Source organism: Hypoxylon fragiforme (assembly GCF_022984875.1).
Source record: "Hypoxylon fragiforme strain CBS 206.31 chromosome Unknown GGS25scaffold_1, whole genome shotgun sequence".
Taxonomy (NCBI): Eukaryota; Fungi; Ascomycota; class Sordariomycetes; order Xylariales; family Hypoxylaceae; genus Hypoxylon; species Hypoxylon fragiforme.
In genome coordinates, this window is record NW_026054756.1 from 1,352,482 (window position 1) to 1,371,169 (window position 18,688).

The 18,688-nt window shown below is 49.9% G+C and overlaps 6 protein-coding genes across 6 annotated transcripts; 4 read left to right on the plus strand and 2 right to left on the minus strand.

The window, feature by feature from the left end:
• Nucleotides 1-137: 137 nt before the first annotated feature.
• Nucleotides 138-1,243, plus strand: GGS25DRAFT_20051 (mitochondrial K+-H+ exchange-related-domain-containing protein). The gene is made up of 2 exons (XM_049256792.1): nucleotides 138-657; nucleotides 724-1,243. Exons 1-2 carry the CDS (start codon nucleotides 221-223, stop codon nucleotides 1,139-1,141), a joined length of 855 nt encoding a protein of 284 aa, XP_049121181.1. The 5' UTR covers nucleotides 138-220; the 3' UTR covers nucleotides 1,142-1,243.
• On the minus strand, nucleotides 1,244-2,054 carry GGS25DRAFT_20039 (uncharacterized protein). The gene has a single exon (XM_049256789.1). It carries the CDS (start codon nucleotides 1,885-1,887, stop codon nucleotides 1,345-1,347), a length of 543 nt encoding a protein of 180 aa, XP_049121182.1. The 5' UTR covers nucleotides 1,888-2,054; the 3' UTR covers nucleotides 1,244-1,344.
• Nucleotides 2,055-3,873: 1,819 nt separating this feature from the next.
• GGS25DRAFT_516706 (uncharacterized protein) lies at nucleotides 3,874-4,734 on the plus strand (the record flags this gene model as incomplete). The annotated part of the gene is made up of 2 exons (XM_049263250.1): nucleotides 3,874-4,558; nucleotides 4,634-4,734. 2 exons carry the CDS (start codon nucleotides 3,874-3,876, stop codon nucleotides 4,732-4,734), a joined length of 786 nt encoding a protein of 261 aa, XP_049121183.1.
• A 2,662-nt stretch (nucleotides 4,735-7,396) lies between these two features.
• On the plus strand, nucleotides 7,397-7,937 carry GGS25DRAFT_516707 (uncharacterized protein; the record flags this gene model as incomplete). The annotated part of the gene is made up of 2 exons (XM_049263251.1): nucleotides 7,397-7,853; nucleotides 7,912-7,937. The coding sequence occupies 2 exons, from the start codon at nucleotides 7,397-7,399 to the stop codon at nucleotides 7,935-7,937; spliced, it is 483 nt and encodes a 160-aa protein (XP_049121184.1).
• Nucleotides 7,938-11,253: 3,316 nt separating this feature from the next.
• Nucleotides 11,254-12,494, plus strand: GGS25DRAFT_20207 (uncharacterized protein). The gene has a single exon (XM_049256813.1). The coding sequence runs from the start codon at nucleotides 11,422-11,424 to the stop codon at nucleotides 12,370-12,372; it is 951 nt and encodes a 316-aa protein (XP_049121185.1). The 5' UTR covers nucleotides 11,254-11,421; the 3' UTR covers nucleotides 12,373-12,494.
• Nucleotides 12,495-13,634: 1,140 nt separating this feature from the next.
• On the minus strand, nucleotides 13,635-16,937 carry GGS25DRAFT_20137 (uncharacterized protein). Its single transcript, XM_049256805.1, has 4 exons — nucleotides 15,697-16,937; nucleotides 15,446-15,634; nucleotides 14,846-15,358; nucleotides 13,635-14,732 (listed from the first exon to the last, which is right to left on the minus strand). The coding sequence occupies exons 1-4, from the start codon at nucleotides 16,536-16,538 to the stop codon at nucleotides 13,649-13,651; spliced, it is 2,628 nt and encodes an 875-aa protein (XP_049121186.1). The 5' UTR covers nucleotides 16,539-16,937; the 3' UTR covers nucleotides 13,635-13,648.
• Between the last annotated feature and the right edge of the window lie 1,751 nt (nucleotides 16,938-18,688).

The window sequence follows — 18,688 nt, forward strand, 5'->3', positions numbered from 1 at the left end:
AGGTATGTTTATAAACGTCATCCAAGTATACTTCTCCTTGAGGTAGATAACTAATCTACATAGCAAACCTTCATTACTTCAGACCAAAATGTTTTATACAAAAACTAACTAACGATGAGGTAACGACAATTATATTGCGACTTGACTTGTGCGATCCACTATATCACCACTATTGTCGATTCTCATCCCAAGTTGTCGCAATCTCTCTTTGATCGCAACCATGAAGTTTTTTCTCCTACCTATCTCAACCCGCCGAACCCTACTATACTGCCAAAAGGTCCAAGTTTTACCAACACACAAGCAAACTTGGGTTGATAAAGCTACGGTTCGTGCCGCGCAACTCTGGTCTGGCTGGGAAAAGAAGGAGGCAGGTTGGCAAAAAAAGGTTGTTGTTTATGGTAATAGCTTGTTGAGAAGGATCCCTTATGAAGAATGGGGGCTCAAATCTGTACCTCCTCTATCAACGAGGCGAAGAGAGGAAGAAATACTAGGGAAGGATAAGAACCATCTCGTCTTCCCAGAAACTATTATCCCTACGACAAAGGCAACAAGCGTGTTGAGAACACTGGCTACGGAACGAGAGTCGCTACATAAGAGTAGACTATTATGGTGTTTGGTTGGAATGCCTATCAGTGCGCCATTCGCTCTTGTGCCTGTGTAGGTTACTATTCTACTACAAACATGCACGAAGCCTCCATCAGTTGCTAATCATTATGTTACTAGAATACCCAATCTTCCTTTCTTCTATTTAGTATACCGAGCTTGGTCGCACTGGAGAGCACTTGCAGGGGGGAAACATCTCCAATTTCTTTGCGACAAAAACATATTGTCTTTAATGCCATCTTCAGGGCTGAACTCGATTTACTCGCCGCTCATCCCTGACTCTTCAGTTCTGAAAGACCCACTAGCAGGCGCTGACAAAAGCTCATCCACGCTTAATAACTCGACACAGCCCGAAGAGAAGATGTTGCTTTCACAAGAGAATGGACGACAACTCGTCAAGATATTAGAAATCCCAGAGCTCGAAGTTGAGCTGGAGAGAGCAATATGGCAAGTCGAGGGGGCCATCCGGAGGGCGAAAGAGGCGAAGGTGGAAAAGGAGGAGAGCGCCAAACCATCAGATACGACGAAGAACGAATGATGAAGCCATGAGATCAAGATAATATGCCCCAAGATCCCTCATGACGATATGACAGTGTATGGTAAAAAGACAGGTGATTCGAGGGAGGGGGGGCCATCTAGTTTGGGGGATCGGAATCGGTAAACCCGGCCAGTTTGCTCGTTATGATGATATTTGAGCAACTAGATATTGCTCGCGTCTCGCATAAGTAACAGATATGACGACTATGGCCTCCGCCAGAGTGGTATCCTGCCAACTGTGCGTATAACTGAGAAAACCCCAATAATACATATAACCCCCACAACCACTATCAGACGTCTTTTTATCGAAGTCTCTGATATGGTCCTTGCCGCTGAGCGCCAATCTTGCCGATAGTTTTCAACCAGTGCCTGCTTTTCAGTGTCCACCTCTCGCACACCTAGATCGATATCTTCACACTCCTCTTCTTCGCAAGTAGCCGATGAGTCGATACCATTGACCGCTTGAACAGTATAGGGGTCGTCATTCTGCGTAGCCGGTTTTATGTCGAATTTCTCATTCTCACGTACTGTCGGAGTGATATTTGCGGCGATAGACTGCCGAGAAGACATCAGTTTTCGTGCTGCTGCGGCCTTCTGGCGCATCAATCTCTGAGTCGGGCTCGGCTCATATTTACGCACGGCGCGCCTCTCGCGCCTCAGGGGTGTCTCGGTGCTTGATGGATTCAGGGGCGAGGAAATAGACGGCACGTATGCTCCTTCCCCCGAGTATGATTTCCACGAAGCCATTGCCCCCGGTATCAGACAAAGCGAGCGTATACAAGTGCCTGAGGATATTTCGTGTCGTGTCGCAGCATGCTCAACAAATACGGGCGTTCTTTGATGGATGTTTATGGCGAATAAAGAACGTCATAAAATAGGTATGAGAACGAGGGATTCCGAAACGGCGCCACAGGATTGCAGTGGTACGAGTAAGGGTTAGATTACATTCTTTGTGAACGGCCGTGTCTTACCTCCCTTGGGTCACGAACGAAGCCATAGCGACAACACAGTCAGATTAACTCTCGCTATGCGGAACTTGAATCTTTGCCAGAATAGCTAGGTAGAGACGGGCACTGATCTTCTAAATAGACGGTAGTCGGAACTTTGGCGTAGATAGGTAAATACTTAATGTAGTTACGTTAGTAATAAAGGACAGAAAACTCTTTAGTTGCTTAGCCGGAGTCTAGAATGCTACTCCTAAATCTGGTGCCTGCATCCCATCCACCCATCTACCCACCCATCTGGTTATCATATCGTTACTTGGTGCAACTTGGAGAGATTTGTCCGACCTCCTACATAATAATTCCTACACCAATGGCTCTAATGTGATAAGTCTAGACTTGCGCAATTATCGCTACCATGAAAGGGTGGTAGTGGTTAGCAGTAGGTAGTAATATGTGGGTATGTATTATTAAAATATGAAGGTCTTGTCCACCACGAATATCTTCTTTAAAGATTGCAAATTCTATTTCTCCTTGGCGCTCTCTTTGTGCTCAATATTATCCGAGCCATCGGACTCTAGAACATTGATGTCGCAATCGTGATATTATACTTTTCTATATATTTCCAGTACCATTCTCTTATCATCTGTTTCCTAGTGCCGTCCTATGGAGCCGAACAGTAGTCGGGTAGGTAGATCATATCGGTATCTACCTACTTAGGCAGGTAGTTGAACGGCATCCCCAGGATAGGGAGAGCGCGATATTCGCAAGAGCTTCGTCAATTCTGAAGTTGGCTAACATCTCACGTGCGTTCAATTATATTATTTTGAAGAAAGCATTTAACATGCAATGTGCCTTATTTTTGAGCTTAGCGTGAAGTAGTCAAATCGCGTGGCAAGCGGCACGGTCATGATATCACGTTGACAGAAAAATGGGTTGCTCGAAGGATGCAGAGTCCCGATTGGAGGAAGCTTCGGGACGGCGATCTCGCGGTGTCACATAATCCAGGGTCCGGAGGTGAAATGTCAGAGATCGACTCCTATTCTTGGCGTGACAGCTGCCTTAGCCAACTGGCAAAAAATACCTACAACTACATACTACGGTGAGCCTCCAAGCTGGGCCAGGATGAAACAAGGGTTCAAGGAGCTATACAACGTGATCTCAGATACCCCAGATGGCTTTCATCCCAACTGTCGACTTCGATATACACACAAGCCTTGACTTGGAAATAGTGCCATCAACGCCCCTTCCGAGTAGATCAGGGGTCTTGGCGCTATCGGCTTACAACTCAGAGATGGCTCAACTCTCGAGGAATCCTAACGGCAAGTCGCGTAGCCGTCTTAAATATCATGAGGCCAAGCCACAGAGCGTTTCAATCACGCCTTTGAAGTGATGTTTTGATATATGTATGTTCTCACGGGGAAGATAGGGGGAGCCACAAAGCTTCAGAAGTTGATAAGATCGCCGTTTCTTGGAGGAGATATAATTCGTCGACTTCCCGTAGTAATTGACTCTTGTTTCTCCTCCATATGCAATCAATCTGCTAGATACCCTCATTTCTATTATTGTATAATTCAGAGGTATGCCCAAATGCTAGCCCTGGGTCACTCGTCAATTACTAACGAATAGCAGCTGTGCTCTTTACATTCTCTTCTTCCACTCTCTTTAAATTTCCGTTTGAAAGTAAGGGCTCCTATCTCCCATTATCTGATATTGAGGAGTCAAAAAGCTAACAGGTTCCTTTCTCAGCGGCACATTTATTTATTTATTCACTTATTCTTTTAACGACAAAATGAAGTTCACGGCCGGCCCCCTTTTTGCTACCCTGGCGTTGACCGCCTACTTGCCCGGAATCCTCGCCGCTGAGGGCTACGCTCCCGGCAGGGGCTCTGTCGCCGTGTTCCGGCGCGAGCTTTCCAACAACGGCACGGCTGCCGCCAACGGCACTGAGGTCGATGTTGGCCAAGGTGAAGAGAACGTCGACGAGAACGCCAACGAAGAGGAGAACGCCAACGCCAACGAGGAGGAGAACGCCAACGTCGACGAAAACGCCAACGAGGAAGAAAATGTCGACGAGCAGCAGAACGCTGACGAGGAGAACGCTAACGTCGACGAGAACGCCAACGTCGACGAGAACCAGAACAACGAAGACCAGAACAATGAAGACCAGAACAACGAGGACCAGAACAACGAGGACCAGCAGCTCGAGGAGTACATCGAGAACAACGCCGACGGCATCGACATCGACGAGAACAACGTCGAGGGCAGCCTGCAGCAGAACATCGGGAACCTGATGCTCGGCCTCGGCGTCTGCAACTTCGACCTCAGCAGCATCGCCGGCATCGGCATCGGCAACCAGGTGCAGCTCCTCCTGCAGCTGCAGCAGCTCGCCCAGCTCCAGCAGCTCGGCCTCGTCAACTCCGTCAACATCGAGCAGCTCATCCAGCAGGAGCTGCTCCTCAACAACTTCAACCTCAGTGAGTTACAATACCTTTCCACGGGGAACGGGGGGGAAACAGTGGATAGTTCAAAGCTAATGAAACATCACCTAGACATCTTCAAGCGCACCATCAACGCGACTGTCAAGCAGGCCTCGCGCGGAAAGAAGCGGACGATCATGAGCAAGCGGGAGTGCCAGAGCAAGAGCAACTAAGGGTAGCAAAGGGACTCAATAGCTCCCCATGTATTTTACTGGACAGCACACGACGACTATCAAACATGACTCGGGGAATATCATCAGGGTAGCTTTTTTGGTGGAGAGGAAGGGGGGGAGGTTCATCCCAAGCCTTATGTACCTGCAATTTGGGGGATTTTTTTCATTTTGCGGTTTATCGCTTGTTTCGTTGTATCTAGGCGTTTATAATGGCAAACAAACAAGCAAGCAAGCACACGTGTGCTTATGAAACCTTGAGTATGATCTATGATTGTTTCCAGGCTTGAATATGGTGAAGAGATTAAGTTGGGAGTGGATCTTGGTGAACATGTCGTGTGATCACTATCTAGATGTCTTGGTAGTGAAGTAGTATAATGTGTATACGGACGTGGTTAAGCTCACAAAGCAAGTTGGGGAGTTACATCGACCACTTAATAGAGTACATAATATTATCATTATCATGATCCTGCCAGGGGCCACGGTGGATCAGGTATGCTCGGCCTTTAGATTGAGGGGATCAAGATAGCCGCTTTCGAGGGTCAGAGGGAGGAATTGCCACGGTTCTCGTCACATTTGTTTCCTATTACCTAATCCACCAACTCAGGGGTTGCATCTATCACCGCAATTTGGCTGAAGTATGGGTAGGTACAGTAGCTGCTGGTTACCCACTATGTAGGTAATTTAGCTATCCACAAGATTGTTTGAAGAAACCAGTATTTTCGGACGAACGTAGTCGGGAAGGTGGTGTTTACTTGCGCTCAGGTACATACGCCAACCCCCCTTCGCAGCTATGACTTATTAACCTTAATATCCATGATATCGATCTTAGTATACTAGGCGCTTAAGAGGAATGGCGTGCGATCATGCTCGAGGTCTGTGTGCAACTAGGTATCGCACATATCTGTAACACATCCGATGTTCAAGATCGAGAACCTTGAAGCTTGGGGTAACGGTACACCATTGAAGGGGTCGTAGGCTAGACTGTCTTGGTGTTTGTGTTGGTAGATCTTTTGTGAATGTTAGAGGGGTCTGGGTATGTCGAATACTTCGAGATTTGCGGATGAGTAAAACATCGTGGCGATTGGCTACCTGGTATAGCAACTGATGTGAAGAAGATCATATTTCCTTTACCCAAATGTCTAGAGTTCGAACAGTAGATCCTATGCCGATATTAATTCTTAGCTGATTGTTTACATGTTGATACACGCCTAGGTTCACAAGTAGCAAGTAGAAAAGCACGGGACAGCTAAGGCTGAGAACCCGAACCCACTGGGTATTCGCAATGCCGACTTTGCCTGTACCCCGGGAATGGCTTCAAGACCCTAAGTCATCCGTAAAGCTACCCTACATGGAACCCTGGTCATAGTTAAGACTCGCCAAGAGGCTAACGGTGCTTTGGCCATGCGGGACATCCAGAGATTCATCAACTTCAACTCGTGCGGAAACATAGACCCTATTGACACTCAGCATACGCTTCCAAGGCTCATGTCAACAAAGGTAGAGGGGATTCATCTTCTTTAGATCACAAGTACGATATCATACTCTGTTTAATCTAGTGATTTTCACGTCTACTGGTTTTTTTGATGCTAGATACATGATAGTATGTGGGAACGCGGCAGTACTAGCATGGTACGGCAGATTCTAATCCTGGTTGACGATCAAGCAGTTTAGCGGGATAGCTTGATGTAACCGCGCCGGAAAGACACAAACGCGGACGGGGACTTGCCGCGAGGATTGAAGTACACCGCAGGATATAGTACATGTCAGATAATTAGCATAGTCAGATCTTGTTCCGGACCAAAGGTTGATTCCACTATACTACCGTCACCCTTGAGATGCGCTCTTGATCCACGCCTTGGCCCCGGCCCAGACGCTTTCCGAGTGTGATCAATGGCAAGCCTACTGCCAACGTACAGCAGCATCAAGCATGGGATGAGCCGCTATGGGCCTTTGTCGTCTCCTCTCTCATGGTACTCTAGTCCCTTAGTCGTCGGGGTCTGTATGCAATACATGAGGCCATAGTCACTGCGGCACCCTGACTATAATTTTGCCAAGATGTTTCCTTGCTTGATGTTGAGCTGCTCTTCGCTGAAAGCTCTCCCCCCCTGGATACGGCTCGTTTGACCATGCGTACATCCGCCTAACGGTGCCAACATCCTGACACGCACCGGATCCCTCCTTCAACCACGTTCCGAGATATCAAAGACTGTTGAGAATCTTGGCATGGTTTCTAGGACTCAAGCTATCCGGTCTAGATGGCGTGGCATCTGATATATAAGATCACGTCTAGATCGTTTGGATATATCTCTTTTTTTTACTCATTCCACTCATCAACACAAAGACATCTTCGGACTTTCCAATCACTTCCTCATTCATTCCTTCAGAGGTAAGTCACCAACCAGCTTCTAGATATTCCTTCACCTGAATATCTCAGCTAACATTGAAACAGCTGTGCTCGTTTCACTTCATTCTTTACACACATTCATTAGAACTTTTTAGAGGTCAGTCTACTCCCAGAGCTGAGCTTCCAGTACAGCTTTATATCCATAACACAGCTCACCTAACTAACTTCATACAGCTGTGCTCATATTATCTAATATTTTAATTTCTCAATATCACTCTCACTCTACCAACCAACCAACCAACAACCTCAACATTCAAAATGAAGGCCACTACTTTCTTCGTCAGCGCCCTTGCCGCCGTCGCCAGCGCTCTCCCCACCACGAGCAGCGTCTCCAGCGAGAAGCGAGCCTCGATCGACCTCGGCTCCTTCAACAACTTCAACTTCGCCAACCAGGACCTGCAGTACCTGCTCGCCATCAACAGCTTCGACCTGCAGTCGTTCGCCCAGCTCGCCGCCTTCAACAACCTCAACATCGGCGGCCTGCAGGGCCTGTTCGTCAACAACCAGTTCGACATCAACGCGCTGCTCCAGCTCCAGCAGATCGCGCTCCTGTCCCAGCTCGGCGGCCTCGGCATCTTCGGCAACTTCGACCTCAGCACCATCCAGCTCAACGTCTTCGACCTCGGCGTCATCGGCGGCATTGGCGGCTTCAATGTCGGCTCCCTCATCGACCAGGCCCTGATCCCCCAGATCCAGACTGTTATCCAACAGACTCGTAAGTACCATAGACAGCCTCTATATACCGACATATCGGGACTAACAATACACTATAGAAATAAACGCTGTGGTCCTCAAATAGATCGGCGACAGCCATCTCACACTCAGCCACTATCAATAGCATGAGAGAGAGAGAGAGTCTACCTCGCAGACACTGGTTGATGAAGAGGAGGATTGGGGGCAAGACACAGAAAGAGGAAGAGTAGGATTTTGAGAAATATTTATTGGATATGTTTTTTTATTTTTTATTTACTTATGTGTAAGAAACCAACCGCTGTACCCTTTTCGCCGGCATTGTTAATTATTCACGGGATCATTGGGGGGGGAGTGTGCTTCTTTCTCGATTATTCTACATCAGCTGGTCGGTAGTTGTTGCGCGCAGAGCAGCCGGCAAAAAGGGTCTTCGGTTGGGGATAGTGGATCATGCGGGAACGGAGCATAGCTGAAGTAGAATGAATGAACGCGGATGTCTTTGGGATCTCTGAACTTGAATACCTTTTTTCGTTGCTAGTGATTTGTGATGTTTGTCTTCATCTTGGGATGGTTTGTCTGTCTTGAACTATCCCTTTCCCGTCTACATCGCCTTGCTAACCTCCTCCTCACTACTACCCCCTCTAAGCACATACGTACTAAATAGCCTCGAAGTCATGTGCCTATCTCATCATTCAATATAACCGTAAATACATCCGGAATCTAGTTAGATTCCTAAGTTGTAAACTTACGTAATGAGTGTTAAGGGGTTCAGTGTTGACTTCCAGGTTAGGTACCTGCGTTTGATCGCTCGGACGTGAAACGTGGGAGGTGTAAATCAGACGTAGAGCCTCATGTCATATACCTTGGTACATATTTATTATAGATGAAAACAGCAAATGAACAACAACTACATAGAAACCGTATAACTACTATAATCAATGGCGTCTCATACGTATCTACATGTATGTAAATAGGTACCTGTTCGGCTTATATGACAACCGGAAAGGGGGGGAAGTGTGTGATGGTTGCCCCTTTCTGCCCGATCCTTAAAGGTTCACATGTTGTAGAACACATGCGCACCTAGGTAAATACCTATGTAGGTAAATAGGTACCTAACTACACCAGACAGGTTCCAAGCAGGCACGCAAATCAAGAAAAAAAAAACGTCAAAGATGACACCCGAACCTTAAATCCGATCACGATCATGCAGACTGGAGCGTATCTCGGAATCAGAGCCGATCTTTGGCGCGTAGATAGGTACCTACATACCTGCCTAACATGTATGCACGCCTTCAATCTCAATCTCGGGTTGCCGGCATCATCTCGTACATAAGCCTCATCAACTGGCACCGCGTCTACTGTGTAGACAGGTACATTGGGGGTTCATCAATAGACAGGTACCTACTTCGTACTTGTGTACCTACTGCCAAAGAATGATATGCCTCAAATAAGGACTACATCTGAAGAGAAATAATATAGAACTTCCTAGACTCGGAATCAACGCCATGCAAATATACTGACACAAGCCCGAGTTGACGCAATAGCTCACCGCAGCTCATTACACTACGACCTCACAGCCCCGACCTTTTGCTGCCGACCAGTTTTGTTTTTGGTGATGTCTGGAACTGCCCAGCAATGACATGCGATGTGATGCAGTAACTAGGTTAGGTTAGGTAGCACAGCTTCCAATGGAACTACCGAGGGAGGCTGTCAACGTAGAAAGTAGATTGAAAATAGAAGGAGACCAGGAGTAGAGTAGGGGGAGGAGAAGGGAGACATCTACCGTTTCTCCCCGGATGGATCGCCGCACTGATCGTTTATCGCCTGTCATAGGCTAGGTATGCCTAAGAGGACGTTCAATGCCCCTTTCGACATTGCTTGGTAGATGCCCAACGCACACAACCATAGGCGCAGTGCACTATCGACTTCTTAGCTCTGCCTGTTTGCCGGCCGTTGGTTGCTGCTGGGCGTAGGTAATAGCTAAAAGTGGAAACCGTTTGGCCGTTCTTGGCCATTTGCACATTCTGGGTTGGCTGCTTATACATACCTATCTAGCTTTAGGTTCTTAGGTAGTTATTTACAACACAATAGCTGCCTAGTGGGCTGGCTAATGATTAGGTAGTTGGTAGTGTATGTAGGCCGCCGTGGGGGCCCTGGGGGGGCTTGCTGTCGGTCCCCGGAAGCCGCTAGACTGGGCTGACTAGGTCATGGCCATCAATGGTCGAAAGGAAGCGATCCACGGGGGCCAAGAACACACACTTCGATCCCGATGTGTACCTAAGCTAAGCTAAGCTCTTAGAGCCCCAGCCCTTCATAACATACACACACATACCTACCTATCTACGTATCTTCCTTTGAAACTAACCTACATAGGTTCGGCTGCGATGGAATATATCGTCCTGCATGAAACCGATAAGATTAAGAAAAGGGGGATCGATCGTGTTACTTATCATTCGAAAGCATGGCTGGAATGGGCAGGAGAAAGTTAATATTCTGAGTTTTCTGACAGATCCTACGGTGTAAAGAGAGAAAGGCATCAGGGCTCAGCCACGGCGCAGACGCGTCGAGAGCGGGATGTGCCGTTGTCGTGCATGGGATTTTGGCACACTGTAGCTACTGTAGGTAAACCCGGCTCATAGCCTAGGGTTAGTTTGCTCAGGACCTCAGGTAAATGGCTTTTGTAGACACATTTTGAATCTCCGGGGTTTGTCTTTTATTGTCTGGGCATAAAAAAAAACGTTCTTCCGTCTTCTCGGTCCATGATGTGATTTAATATAGATTAAGCTGTCATAGTTATACTCTTGGCGCTCATCCCGATCCTCGCTTGGTAACGTAATAACGAAGATCATTTAGATTCAGACACTGTAAGCATCCGCCGGGGCCAATAGTCCATCCTTCAAGGCGACATACAATAGGAAGGCAATAGTTCCAGGTACACTACTACTGTAGGCCTACTGTACCCGGCCGACTGTACCTAGGTATGTATTGTACAATACTGTATGTATGTAGGTTCAACTCGTGTAAGACGGACGTGTCACTCAAACGCTCGCTGCATGGTACACTACCGGGGCTATGCAACTTTGCTCGTAACAATTGGCCAGGAGTACGGCTCGATAGCCTTATGGCGGAGCCGGGGCTCGATAATTCCTCGTGAAATCAGCTCAGCGAGTTTGATTTCGAGTGTTAGTGGCTGGAACAGCGCATCTTGGCACAATAGGACTAGGTCGGTTAGGTACCTAGTATGTATGTACATGTAGGTCCAGGTAACATAGTCGCCCTGGAAGACCGGTACCTACTATGTATGTATGTATGTATGTAGTTGTCGCCTGCCGCATCTCCACTGTCTGCTAGAAGAAGTTGAGAGAGAACCTGGAAAAAGAAAACAACTTCCGTACCTCTTGTTATCTTCAATAAGGTGCTGCCAGACAGTTACAATTACAAATTGATACCAAAATACCAAACTCTTCAGTACCTACCACCAACAAAACGTACCTAATCTTTCCGTGGCGAGGTGTAATAAGGCAAACAAAAGGTAGATCCTGAGGAAGCTTTGATTTTTCTCTATACTGCTGCTGCCGCTACTACCACATGCTATGAGGTGTTCGTGTCTACTGCTGGCCTTGGTAGCGGGTGCCGCCGCGGACGGCACCACGTCGCCAAGACGGACTCATAAGAATGACCTGACTTCGAAGTCGTCAAGAGAAATCCCCGAAGCTTTGAGCTGGTTCTACGCTAGAGTCGAGGACAGAAAGAAAGCGGCGGGTGCGGCGTTAAGGAGCCGCGAAAACGACAGCTTCGAGGATGACGCCGACTTCGATGACAACCTTAAAGACCTCGAGCTAGCTCAGGCAGAACTCGACGATCGGGATTTCCATCAGCACGAGGAGGATGATGACGACGATGATGATGATGGGCCAGGGCCAGGGCCGGGTGACCACGGAAAGGGCGACGGCCACGACGGGAACGGCAAGGTGATAGCCGGCGGCGTTGTGGGCGGCTTTATCGCGCTGTTCCTCATCCTCTGCATCTGGTACTTCCTGCGCATCCGCCCCAAGCGGAAGCAAAGACTCGCCGACGCCGCCAGGAAAGAAGCCGAGCTCGAGCAAGGCTACGGGCCCTCCCCCAACTCCAGCGCACACCCCCTAAGCTCGTTCCCGAGCCCCGCGGGCCCGGCGGCCCAGAACCAGCACGTCCGCTACGCGATGCCCACCCCCTTCCCGGCACGCGCGCCCTCGGTCCAGACGGAATCCACCATGTCGGGCCTGGCTCTGCCCACGCCGGCGCTGACGTACTCGCCGTCCGTCTCGTCGCCCGGCGCTACGCCCAACATGCCCGCTGCCCAGCCGCGAGAACCTGGTGCCGAGACGCCGCCGACGTACGCCGTGGCGGTCGCGCTCCAGTCCACCGAGCCGCATCCTGAGGCGAGTTCGTATCAGATGGGGCAGACGCCAGCGCCGTCGGAGCCGCCGGTGTACCACTTGCCGGTAGCGGCGCCGGGACCTGGGGCGACGGACATGAAGGGGCAGCCTATTTCTCGGTATTAGGAAGTAGATGACGAACGATGAAGGGATGGATCGATGAACAGTGGATAGATGAATGGATGAAGGGGTAAGGGGTAAGGGGCGGTGCCAGACTTTTCTTACGTGTTTAAGCACATAGGTACCCCTCTCTCTGTATTTACCTACTTGAGAAAAGGATAAAAGATGGAGTTTGTCAACGGGTTTGCAAATACTAGATATCCCAGCATATTTCTTGTTTATATATAAGAAAAATGCTGTTTTTTTTTCATGGCTCGAGTTTTACAGTACTACTTCTTCTACAACCAACTACATGGATTTCAAGAGGGAGATGAATGGATGGATGGAATATGGGAAGGTTACTATGGAAAGAACGTAATGCGTGAAGAATTGATGATAGGGGTTGGTCTTTTTTTTTCGTCTTTTTTACTTTACTTTATTTCTCAGGCGAAGAGTTGGTTGTGGTTATGGTGGGTGGAGGCTGTTTTTTTTTCCTATGTTCGACGGATCAGAAAAAAACGATAGTTCCGTTTATTCTAAAGATAAGAATGTCCTGCGATGTTTCTTTGAGTACCTAGGTAAATAGGTAATAGTAGTAGTAGTAGAGAGAACTGGAGATCCAGTTGAGATACATAAAAAAAACAACACAATCAACCAGAAATAAAAAACCGAAAAGAACATTGGAGAAGATAAAAAAAGGATGGGATACCCGCAACTCCTGCCTGTAAATCCGAGTGCTAAGATTTGATTTGAACACGCGTTGATCGATTCGTCCTGAGACTGGAAGCCGTGTCCGGTAATAAAATGAATAACCCCCCTTTGCTTCTTTGTTGAACACTTTGGCGATGTGTTTCTCTTTCTCTTTCTCTGTCTGTCTGTCTGTATGAGTGTGATTTGTAACTGCGTCCATAGAAGTTCGAATTTTTGTAGATGGTGATACAACTTGCGTAGCGTGAGCGTGATAAAGAGAATATCCTCAGAAACAAGAAAACGAAAAAAAACAACAAGACGGAAAATAAAAAACCAATGATGAAAAATAAGAGCCCATTATCCACGTCATGCATGCATGCCTCGTCAACGTCGTCAACACATCGTAAACTAACCGATCATGGGCGTCAAAAACTGCCACATCCCTCATCCTTTCTTTCTCGTCCCTCGTCCCTCATCCCACTTCTCACCCTCCCCCCTTTCCATACCCATATCGATTTCCATATCCCTTCCCATTCCTTCCCTTCCCTTCCCTTCCCTTGCCCTTCATAGCGATATCAATCAATAGTGTGGATACCTAGCACTCAAAAATTATTTAAGCCGTGACACCCGGTTCCTGCTCGACATGGTTCACCCACTCGTAGACCCTGTGCATACCCCTCCCGGGGCCCGTGAGGCCCGCGAGCACCGAATCCTTCGGCGACGTCGACGCCGCGCGGCCCCGGCGGCGCACCCTCGGCCCGCCTCCCCCAGCCTCGTAGGCGGCGTGGTGCGGGTCCTCGATGTAGCTCCGCGTCGTGCCCGCGCGCCGCGGCAGCATCCGCGGCGGGATCCGCTGCGGCGCGTGCTCGTACAGCTGGTCGTCGTCGACCGTGTGCCGCCGCATCATCAGCGGCGTCCCCATCGGCATCCCCATCCCCATCCCCATCCCCATCTGCGGCGGCGGCGACAGCGGCTGCTGCTGAAGTGGTAGTGCGGGTGCTGGCGGCCCCATCGCTCGTGGCGCGGCGGGCGGCGGCGGCGCCGGCACCGCGTGACCGCCAAACGGGTTCTGCGCCGTGGGCGCGGGGCTCGGCGTCGGTCGCGTCTCGAAGCGGTCGGCGAGGCGGCGCTCCATCGAGCTCGCGCGCAGCCCGCGCGCGCGGTTCACGCCCGTCACGTAGTCGGCTACCGAGTTCGTCGTGCGCTCGAAGGGGGCGGTGGGGGGCGGAGGGGCGGGAGCGGGGGGCGCGATGACGGTCTGCGCGCGCCCGCGCCGCCGGTACTCGTCGTGGCCTGGAGCTAGGCCGCCGCCGCCGAAGGGCCGCACGGGGTCGAGGTCGACGCCGCCGACGCCGCCGTCGGCCAGCGGGTCCATGTAGTCGTCCTCGGTGTCCTCGTACTGCAGGCGGCGCGCGAACTCCTCGTCGTGGCGCTCCTGGAAACGTCGGGCCAGGAGGTCTTCGTCGTAGTTGGTCGGTCGCGGGCGCAGGGTGTGGCCTGGGGAGACGCCGCGGCGGGGGTCGAGGCGAGGGGTCGCCGGGGCGCTGCGCGGGCCGAGGCGGTCGCGGTCGATCATCGGTTCGGGGATCTGCATGTGGTCGAGGTGGTCGCCGTCGATGTTGTCGTAGTTGAACCACGGGCACTCGCACGTCTTCCACTTCAGGCCGCATATCATACAGAATTCGGCACCGCATCGGCTATAACAGGAAAAGTTAGGTTGGCTTGTTAGATGTCGAGCATGTTGATGAAGTGCATATGCCCGACATGCAGATAGGTAGATAGGGGGGGTGTGGGTGTGTGCATGACATACCAAGTCATATGATTACAACCTTCTTTCAGCTCGACCATGTTTCTGCAGTTAAAACAGCGCTGCCACCCTTCTTCTTTAGCTTGCTGCAAAATTTGGTTCGTCTCCTCGTCTGCGGGACACGGGTCGGAGCCGTGCCATCGGTTGTTACAGTCACAGCACACACGAGTTTGGCAGCCGCCGCATTTGCCCACCTTGCGTCCGTTGTGGTGACGCTGGATCTGGTCGGGTCTGATCCATCGGCCGCATCTCTTGCCCGGGCAGTAGACGCGGTTCCGGGTGGAGAATTCGTGGAACTTCTGGTTCCAGGTCTTCTTGAAGTTGACGTCGAATAGATTGTCGACGTGCTTCAACGGGATGCAGTCTGATGTGCAGCATCTCGGGGGCATCTGGGCCGGGTCTTTGACCGACAGCTTGAAACTGCGCTTCAAGCATGACTTACACATTCGATGTCCGCACTTCAGTTTGGCCGTCTTCGTCGACGGTAGGTCATCGAGACAGACTACGCACTCCACCCTGTTCACACACACACACACATTATTTATTAGAGACGGCTTATTTTGGCAGGTTTACCATCACAAAAAAAATGAAACGCGAACTCACATCTTGGAAGATCGTTCGGGAGGTGATGGAAGTCCTGATGCCATAAACTTATTCAGAAGAGCGGACGAAGGTCTGGAGGAGGAACTCATACTCTGTGCAGTGATATGCGAGCTGGGAGCAGTGTGTGCTCGCGGGAGCGCGGGCTTCTCATACCCCGTATCAGAGTCGTAATATCTCCTCCGATGTGGTCTAATCCAGTAATAATTGTTAGAATCAACCATGTTATGGACCATGTCCACAAATTTACTAACCGCTTCGATGTACTGGGTTCTCCTTCTTCATACCGATCCCGTGGGCGCTGGCGTACTCGAGAGGTGCTCCGTGACTGTATCTGTCGCCGAGGCCTTGGTACGGACTTGGATCGCTCACGTAAACGGAGTCTGGTATCGTATTCGGGCTCAGCGTCCGTGTCCTCTTCCCTGTACTGGGATCTGTCTCGATGTCTTGGCCGATGCCGTCGATGCTCGGCCCGGCCCGGGGCTGGCGGTATGAGGGGTACGTCGCTTGGCCTTTTGCGGGCGCGACGCTTCGTTCTTTCATCCAGGGTTGACACAGACGAATCGGAGTCGACGCTGGAGCTTCTCGATGATGACACGGATGGAAGTCTCGAAGTGGGCCTCGAGCGGTACTGGGGGGTAGACCTCGGTGGCGTCGATAGCTCATATGTCTCGTCGTCCCCGCTGCTGCTCGTACTCCTCGCCTTCGAGCGCGTCCTGGGCCTCGAGCGGGACCTCAGTCTCGATATCATTCTTTCGTCTTCATCGTCGTCGTCATCTATCTCGAGATACACGGCCCGGCCTTTACCGTTCCGGGCCGCGGGGGCTGGTCGGGCCAGCTGGTGTTGCGGATGAGGCATTGGGTCGGACAGATCTGAGTCGTCGGACGGTGTTGCAGCTCGTTGGGAATAATATTTTGGCTTTGTTGTGCCGGAGAGCCCTAGTGTTATTTCAGGTTCTCGGGATCGGTAAGGCAGCGAATGGGGAGGGGGATGATGTTGTGTGTTCCAGTCATGGTGGCGAGATGGGGATGGACTGCGTGTCTGGTATCGACGTCGGGCCCGTTGCTTGGCTGCGGCATGCTGGAATTGTGCCATTTGTCCGTTGTGTCAGCCCCGTAGCTATGGATTCGTAGAGGAAGCCGTCTTTTCTCTACTCTTGCTCTACTGCTTCGGTTGGCTGAAAAGGCCTGCCAGTATCGTGGGAAATGAACAGCTGGTTACTCCTGAATGGCTGCTTGCATGCACTCAATCCGGTGCTGATTGGGCTGGATGGTCGCAGTCTGCATTAGGGGTGGGATGTGCAGTATCGGGCGAAAAACATCCCCAATTAGACGTCAAATCTGCAGAGGAATAATGTGTGATCGCACCTAATATCTTTCTGGAATTTCTGTAGGGCAATTGGCTCGTGTTGCGTTGGAGAGATAGAAGATGTTCCAAGATATGTTAGATACGAGACGTGTGGTAGGTATTGGGTATGTATGGCCGGTATGGCATGAATGTGTCTGAGAGTGACAAAAGGTGAGACGGGAGGAGAAGCAGGTCAGGTAAGCAAGCCATCAATCAAAATTCTAGTTCAAAATTCTACCACCACCACACATGCCCTACACATAACTACCCTACATAGGTACTAAACCCTGAGCTGTCAACATGATACTAATACTGTGAGGATCCTCCCATCGTTTCTCCGCCTTCGCTGTCCCCTGCTCTACCATTTTAGCATTTCACCTCCAGGCTGTGATCTTCACCTGGAAAATCCCTGGGGAATGGCCCGAATGGTTGTAGGAGTGGATGTAGGCGGCCGGGAACCCCTGAAAGTCGACTATCGGTTGGTTGGACAGTGATTCTGGCGGCACAAGCGCGACTAACATCCCAGCTCTTTAGTGGCCCCCCCTAATGCCCAATGCCCCTCACATGCCAGGAATGCCAGTCCAGTCCTGTTTGTCACGGAGGGAAAGAAATACAAGGACTGACCTCTCCCATCACACACAGCTCGTGCCACGATCTTTTAGAGTGGTGACATTACCTATGATAGACAGTTACCGTCAAGTGACTCGAGATAAATACCACTGAAAGTAGAGAACATTATGTCACGAGTTACGCTGACGACTCCTGATCGTCGTCAGCCTCTAAAAGGAAACCCAATCTCCAGATGCGGAAAAAAGGGGTGGTTGGATGATTGATCATTCATCAGGCAGGTCGGCAGACAGGTAGGGACAGGTAGATATTACACAAGAACCTGCATCTCCCAAGATGTGCGAGATGCCATCATTTGCTACTCGTCCCTACCTACATGTACATATCAATGATCTTCACGATTTCCAAACACCAGCCTACATATGTATGTACAACTAGCCTCCATCCAGCCTACATAACTTGCATAGGTAGGTAGGTAGGTACCCAAATAGATGGCTAGTAGGCACCTAGCTAGTAAGCGCTTTCATCATGCAGCTGGCCTTGTTTCTCATGCCGGTGTCAGTAAACAAAAAAAAACTTTTTTTTTTATCTACTCCGACATTGCCTAATTGAATTGAGGTTTCAATGCTACTACGCCAGGCAGCTAGAGGATGTGCTTCTTGCGGCTACTGCTGTGCAACAGGCAAGTTGAATCGAGGACCCCAACTGCATATAGACAGCTGCACAACCTATCCAGATATGTAACTGTAGTCTCAGACTTCCAAAATGTTCATGAACCATTCGACGAATCCTTGTTGAGAGACCGCAACCAAAAGGAGATGTCCCAAGGCTCATGTTCCTGTCTAGACTGGTGGTGCTGTCTGCCCCTCCGGGTTTGCTTAATCCCATCGTCAAAACCCCTTCCCACGTAGTCTACCAATCCACGCGAACGGAAGATGCAGCGGCCTCGGCCGGTTAACAACACAACATAGGTACCTATATATATGGTTGGTTCATGCGTTACATGCTTCTTTAGCTTTACATACATGTAACCTAGATAGGTAGGCATGTATCACTTATGCTAGAATTGTCATCAAATTACTTGACATTTCCAATATATTTTGTTCCAACAGGAAAGACATCTGGAAGCAATATATGGTCATGTACCCAAGGTAGGTACTTATTAGGTAGAACCTACAGTGTACATGGCAATAGTTGTATTTCTGAATGGGACGACTTCAAAGGAACCATCTGCTTTTCGACCTCTCTGCATGAAACCGAAGATGGCCACGAGGAAATAGGCTGGGAAAGTATGCGGTCAGACTTGAATGAGACCTTATGTATGAGCTGTC

Coding starts and splice junctions, on each gene's coding strand:
- GGS25DRAFT_20051 (XM_049256792.1), top strand. CDS start 221: ATGAAGTTTTTTCTCCTACCTATCTCAACCCGCCGAACCCTACTATAC. Junction 658..723: donor CCATTCGCTCTTGTGCCTGT/GTAGGTTACTAT, acceptor TTATGTTACTAG/AATACCCAATCTTCCTTTCT.
- GGS25DRAFT_20039 (XM_049256789.1), bottom strand. CDS start 1,887: ATGGCTTCGTGGAAATCATACTCGGGGGAAGGAGCATACGTGCCGTCT.
- GGS25DRAFT_20207 (XM_049256813.1), top strand. CDS start 11,422: ATGAGGTGTTCGTGTCTACTGCTGGCCTTGGTAGCGGGTGCCGCCGCG.
- GGS25DRAFT_20137 (XM_049256805.1), bottom strand. CDS start 16,538: ATGGCACAATTCCAGCATGCCGCAGCCAAGCAACGGGCCCGACGTCGA. Junction 15,635..15,696: donor GAACCCAGTACATCGAAGCG/GTTAGTAAATTT, acceptor TTACTGGATTAG/ACCACATCGGAGGAGATATT. Junction 14,733..14,845: donor GGTTGTAATCATATGACTTG/GTATGTCATGCA, acceptor TTCCTGTTATAG/CCGATGCGGTGCCGAATTCT.